At 44.4% G+C, this 6,851-nt stretch overlaps 1 protein-coding gene across 1 annotated transcript; it reads right to left on the reverse strand.

The window, feature by feature from the left end:
- Positions 1 to 909: 909 nt before the first annotated feature.
- ada2b (adenosine deaminase 2b) lies at positions 910 to 5,265 on the reverse strand (the record flags this gene model as incomplete). The annotated part of the gene is made up of 9 exons (XM_080538487.1): positions 910 to 997; positions 1,303 to 1,505; positions 2,292 to 2,449; positions 2,577 to 2,685; positions 2,869 to 2,959; positions 3,163 to 3,290; positions 3,698 to 3,908; positions 4,301 to 4,520; positions 5,004 to 5,265. 9 exons carry the CDS (start codon positions 5,263 to 5,265, stop codon positions 910 to 912), a joined length of 1,470 nt encoding a protein of 489 aa, XP_080394613.1.
- Positions 5,266 to 6,851: the final 1,586 nt, after the last annotated feature.

The following is a 6,851-nucleotide window of genomic DNA, read 5'->3' on the forward strand; positions in this document are numbered from 1 at the left end:
AACACAGAGTTACCTGGCGACATGAGACAGGATATGAAATAAGGACTTATCGTCATCCTTTAAAATGCTTTGTCACATGTTGTACATTATGTTAAGAAACGTCCAATGTACACTGGACCTAAACTGAACCTGATTCCAGAAATGGCAGCCTACGAGTATGCATTCCCATTGGATAACATGAGCTCGCCATAGTCTGACTACAGACAAATTAATCATGCACTTACATCATTATCATTGGACATGTGTTTATTGCTACCATACATTATTTAATGTTAAAAGTGAAGTGTAAATACTTGTTAGTAATTTTTCAGTTCAAGCAGTAGGCAGTGTTGTGTTTCCTTGGTATTGAATGTTGTACAGCAAATACAAATAAAGGTCAACACAATCCATGTCTGTTGCTTCTTGATAAATCTGTCCATCACCAAAGAAGATAATACTATACTAATAGTAATAATAATAATAATACATTTCTCAAAGTACTACAATTAAAAACAAGAAGATAAAACAACAAACATTTTCAATTAAAAGGCTCTATTAAAAAGGTAGGTTTTAAGGCCTAGTTTAAAAGCATCCAGAGACTGTGGTGCCCTTAGGTGGTCAGGGAGAGCATTCCACAGCCTGGGAGCAGCCGAGCAGAAGGCCCGATCTCCCATGGTGCGGAGCTTGGTCCTGAGGGTCTTGAGGAGGTTGGTGGCAGTAGAACGGAGGGTGTGTGAGGAGGTCTGAGGGGTGTGGATGAGTTCCTTGAGGTAGGGGGGGGGCACGGATGCACTGGTGGGTGAGGAGGGAGACCTTGAATTCGATTCTAAGGGAGACGGGGAGCCAGCGAAGTGATTTGAGGATGGGGGTGATGTGATCATATTTGCGCACCCTCATCAGGATCCTAGCAGCGCTATTGAGCTCAGGGTTCTACGAGTTCTCAGAGATGAACTTGTCCCATTTCCTCTGCCACATGGCCAGACTTCTCTCCTTCAGCTCAGGGGGAAGTGAACTGTACCTACAACATGGGAGCATCAGGGTTCATTAATGACAAATTATATACAGATGAAGTTTATTATTGTTTGTACAGATGAACATGGTACCTTCAGGCGTTTGGAAATAGCTCCCAAGGATGAACTAGACTTGTGGAGGCTCACAATGTTTTATTTTCCCATGATGCCAAGCAAAGACCAATGACCATTCCCATGGACATTATCTAGTTAGTGAATTAAAAAAACACCAGAGACATTGAGGTACTTGAATAAAACACTGAGAACCTCTCACTGCTAAAACAAGAGCTCCTCAAACCACCACTGCACCCACCTTAGAGAGTTGATGGCCAGCTCTTTGAGAGTGCCCAGGTTCGCCCTCAAGCCACCGATGCCCACAAACGCCTCATAGAAGTCGTATGAGAGCCCGGTGGTCCCGAACATGGACGGGTCATCGGAGCTGATCACCAGGGGGTGGCCCTCAGACATCAGCACTGCAGCAGGGTGGTTCCTCAGGTCTGACACCAGCTTCATCACCTAGGGTGAACACACAGGGACATCTAGAGTTAATTATATAATATAATAATAATAACTTTTATTTGTATAGCGCTTTTCCTGCAAATGTTGCAGCTCAAAGTGCTCCAATCATTATATAATCACAATTTAATTATTTAGTCATTTAAAGGCAATATTAAAAAGATGGGTTCTTAGTCTTGACTTGAGCATATTTGCACACATCCCTAATGTAAACTGCCAGTGTATTCCACAATTTGGGTGCATACAATGAGAATGCAGCCTCACCAAATCTCCTCTTTTGTACATGTGGTACACAGAGAAATCCAGCGTCAGAACACCTGAGAGCTCTATTGGGCTGATATGCTAGCAAAAGACCTGAGAGCTCTATTGGGCTGATATTCTAGCAGAAGACCTGAGAGCTCTTGGGCTGATAAGCTAGCAAAAGACCTGAGAGCTCTATTGGGCTGATATTCTAGCAGAAGACCTGAGAGCTCTTGGGCTGATATGCTAGCAGAAGACCTGAGAGCTCTATTGGACTGATATGCTAGCAAAAGGTCTTTCAGATATTCTGGCGCTGTGTCATTGAGAGCTTTACAAACAAGCAGGAGGATCTTGAAATCTATTCTGAACTTAACAGGAAGCCAGTGTAGAGTCTCTAAAATACTGTAGGAGTTATATGAGCTCTTCTGCTTGTTTCGGTTAAAACGTGTTATGGAGTTTAATCAGTAGGCCTGAGTTTCTGTGTCTGTTCTATTCTTTTTGGTTACTGAGAGAAGTGTGTGGTGTGGCTGCTGCATGTAGACTCACCTGGTTTGAGATGGGACACACCTCCACAGCCACGTTCCTTTTCCTGGAGAGCTCCCTGGACAATGGGTGATGAGCTAAGGCGAACCCGTGCCCAATCCGTGTGGTGTTGAAGAGAAGGGCATCCAGAATGTTGTCATCTGCATTAGTGCCCTCGACAACTGCACATGTATTCACACAGGCAGGCACACGCACACACACACACACACACACACACACACAATATGTAGGATGTAGAAGTACAGTGATAATGGACTTGGACTGTCGGATCGACCCTCCTATGCTCACCTGTCTCCCCTGCATGGAAGAAGTAGGGCAGAGTGACTCCCAGCTGTGAAGGGAGGGCCAACGCCTCCCTGTAGAACCAGAGAGACCCGCCACTGTCCTCCCTGCCAACCTACACCCACAGAGGCAACCTTTAACATGGATTTACTTTACATTTAATTGGAGATACTGTACAGTGTAGTACCGTTTGTTACAGGTCTGGTTCTATCACATCCCTCTCATAGGGGTCAGGGGTCCCCCACCCTTCAGTTTAAAGGTTGAATTCACAGTGTGTCCCTCAGAAACTAATGGTTACCAGGTCAAATCCTGCCACAACGTCAGGGAAGTCCTTCTGCATCTGAATGGCCTCCTTCACCGCTGCTTTTACCTGAGACGCACTCAGAATTCTGGAGGAGGAACGGTAGAACACACACACACACACACACACACATAAACACGCACACACACACACACGCACACATAAACACACACACACACACACACAGCTAATCCTATTACAATGGCACCTATACAACCACCACCTACAGCAAACTATTGCTAAACCAACATCCTTATAGTGATACTGTAGCCTACTGTTTGTTTACTGTACCTGTGGACAGAGATGATCAATCGAGCCCCAATGAAGTCAGGATGTTCAGCCACAAACTGACGTGTAACTTCTTGATAAGCTCTCAGGGACCAGGTTTTCTCATGAATACTGCCGTCCAGCTCGTACATCTACAGTACATACACATAGATTTGGATCTAAAACCCAAAGGAACAATATCAAAAATGTACGCTTTTTTTAGGCAACCTAACGACCAATGGCCAAGCAAATTTCTGTCTGGCAGCTACTGTAAATAATAGACACCAGAGAGAAAATAAGTAAGTAAGTAAGTACCGGTAAGTAAGAAGCCTTGAGAACCAACGGTTCTCGAGTCTTATGGCCCATAGGGCAGGAGCCTATCTCCTGTTTCCGTAGCGTGAGGCGGCTTGATCTACAAGTACACCCCCCTGGACATGACACTGGTATGTCGCAGGGTCTTACCCCCGAATCCAACCCTTAATGCTGAGTGCCAAGCAGGGATGAAATGAGAGAGAAAATGGCTACTAATAACTCATTCTACAGTACTCTCTATACAAACCCTTGATAGACCAGTCCTGAGTTCCAGGTACATGATGTTGTCATCGAGAAGCTGTTCTAAGCCCCTGTAGAGGTAGTCTTTAAACACAGGTGCGTAAGAGACCAGTCCATGTGTTGCCATGAACGCCTTCTCAAACTTCTCCCAGACGGCGTCCTGGTTGGGATAGGCGCCGTCTGGATTATCAGTGAACAACGTGAGGTGCTGCATCAAGCTGAAAAACATCCACAGACATAATCGTGACGTTAGAATTCTAGGTTCTATTCTAAGGTTCAATTTTTTTACATAATCTGAACCATTAGGTGTTTATTAATGCCTGTGTGGTGTTATTTTTAAAATGTTGCAAATTTTTGAGTTAGTAATTAATAAAATACAAAGGTTCCATCTCACAAAACATAATGGAATGTAAAAACTTTGACGCTCAATATCTCTGAACTGCCCTAAACGGAGATAGAACCTTATCATTCTAAACTCACGATATAGAGCAGTTTGATACTGCTACCGTTGCATAAAACCATTGTACATTACTGTTCAAAGACAATGGCCCATGACCATGTAGAATACTTGGGGTGCTACATGGGGTTGCTGTGTGGGCCTGGAGCCAACCTGTTGTCAAAGTCGTTGGGATCCTCCATTTTGGCTCTTAAGGTTTCCAACAGGTGCCAGTACAAGCAGTCCCAGCGAGGGAAAGGATGGTGTCTTGAGAAGAGGAATCGCACCGATTTGCCCCATGTGAAGCAGATGTAGCAATGTGGTCTGTAGGTGACGTTCTTCACCAGCCAATCAACATCGACTAGAGATGAGCTATGGATGTGGAGGGCCGCCCCTGTGACCCAGAAGATGAAAAAAATAAAATAATAATTACAGGGGTGCAAACTGGTCATGGTCCAAAAAGGTGACACTTTTGCCCGAAAACAAGACCACTTTTAAGATAATTTAAGACCTATTGAGCAAGTATTGGTATTAGATGTTGTTGATTCGTTCGATTACATTCGTTGATTATTTTCATTAGCAATGCTGGGTGATCTGTTCTGTTGCATATAGAACTTGTAAGTTAGCCAACTCTATCAATTTCATCATGTGACTTGGATGAGATGAGATGTAGACACCCCCCCCCCAAATATATTTTTTGCAGATCTAGATGATTCACGTGGGTCACCTATTTTGAGGTAAAAACTGCAAATTTCGCCGAAAGGTGACAAGTTTGCACCACTGAATTAATAACAGATTTCATATCAGTCTAGAGGTCTAGAGAGCAGTTTATTTTGGGGACCAGAAGCACCCCTGGGAGGTGTGGTGCCTATATTACCTTTGGGCATCTTCTGCAGCAGGCTGAAGATGGGGCTTCTCTGGATGAAGGACCGGGCCTTGAAGAAGTGAACGGCAGGAAGGAACGGGTCTGCAGCCATCTCTTGTTCTTTTAACGAGTGAAGGTGTGCATCCAGCTGCTTCTCTGTCTCCGTCAACTGCACCCTGCCCCCTATCTGCCTGGATGCCTCCTGGCGCATCATCAAATCCCTCTCTTCGGGGTCAGGGGTCACTACTACAAAGGACACTACTACAAAGGACATTACCAACATTGCCAACACCAGGGTGGCCGTACATCTCTCCCTAGAGGAGGGAACTGCCATGTCCTGTAGTTTGGTTGGGTTAGGTGTTAGGTTAAGGGTATCTATGCAAAATCTCTCTGTGATGCTAGTTCATCTGACAGGTGATTGAGGCACTAAATGTAGCTCACAGAGCACTGTACCCTTAAGCCAGGGTTATAAAACGGCAGGCAATCGACATACATATGTAATAGCTCAATAGTCAAACTTACTAACAAACGACAACCAAGACGAGGGAGGTCTGCTATGTTTCCTAGCTTCGCTCATCCGTCTGCTCTCAAGTCTCCAGTGTTGAGGTCAACTGCTCTCTCAGTCTCCAGTGTTGAGGTCAACTGCTCTCTCAGTCTCCAGTGTTGAGGTCAACTGCTCTCTCAGTCTCCGGTGTTGAGGTCAACTGCTCTCTCAGTCTCCAGTGTTGAGGTCAACTGCTCTCTCAGTCTCCGGTGTTGAGGTCAACTGCTCTCTCAGTCTCCGGTGTTGAGGTCAACTGCTCTCTCAGTCTCCGGTGTTGAGGTCAACTGCTCTCTCAGTCTCCAGTGTTGAGGTAAACCTCTCTCAGTCTCTGGTGTTGAGGTAAACCTCTCTCAGTCTCTGGTGTTGAGGTACACTGCTCTCAGTCTCACATCTGTATCTTCTCACTCTCACAGCCGCTACCTCACATCAGCAGCCATGTTAGTGGGACTCAAACAAGTGAGCGACCCGTGATCCAGTGGGTTGGCCCGGCTAACAATGAGCTATTTATTTTGGTTGGCCAGCGCTCTTCCGCTCTTCCTTAATTTCTGTTGTATGTCAGCAGTCTGCGCAATTCCAGTTCGTCAGATAAGTGTGTCATTTTGTAATAATTGACCATGTGATACACCCACCATGACTGGGTAGTGTGACCAAATAACACATGGCATATCATTTCACTGTTGCATTGTGTAACAGTAACAGTAACTTTATTTGTATAGCGCATTCCACAATTTGGGTGAATAAAATGAGAATGCAGCCTCACCAAATCTCTTCTTCTCTCCAAGAATAGACCCCTGAGGGACCCCACATGTGATGTCAACATTATCAGAAACAGAGTCTCCCAGGACAACAGAGAAATGCCTACCAGCTAGATAAGATTTAAACCACTCTAATACAAGTCCTGAGAGACCGACACAGTTTTCTAAACAATGTATTAGAATAGTGTGATCTACTGTATCAAAAGCAGCACTCAAATCTAACAAGACAAGAACTGATAGACCACCAGCATCTATGATAAGTCTGAGATCGTTTACAACCTTTACTAATGCAGTCTCAGTACTGTGGTTAGAACGAAAACCTGATTGAAACTTCTCAAATAAAATGTTTTTGCTAAGAAAATCAGTAAGTTGTCTGAAAATCACTTTCTCAAGGATTTTACTTAGAAATGAAAGGTTAGATATTGGTCTGAAGTTTCCGAGAACAGAATTATCTTGCTTTCCTTTCTTAAGTAGTGGTTTTATAATGGCAGATTTTAGGGGAGTGGGAAAGATACAGATAGACAGAGGGAAAAAAGGTCCAGATAACTATTGATTCATTTT

The sequence above is a fragment of the Nansenia antarctica genome (assembly GCF_963989245.1).
Source record: "Nansenia antarctica genome assembly, chromosome: 8".
Taxonomy (NCBI): domain Eukaryota; kingdom Metazoa; phylum Chordata; class Actinopteri; order Argentiniformes; family Microstomatidae; genus Nansenia; species Nansenia antarctica.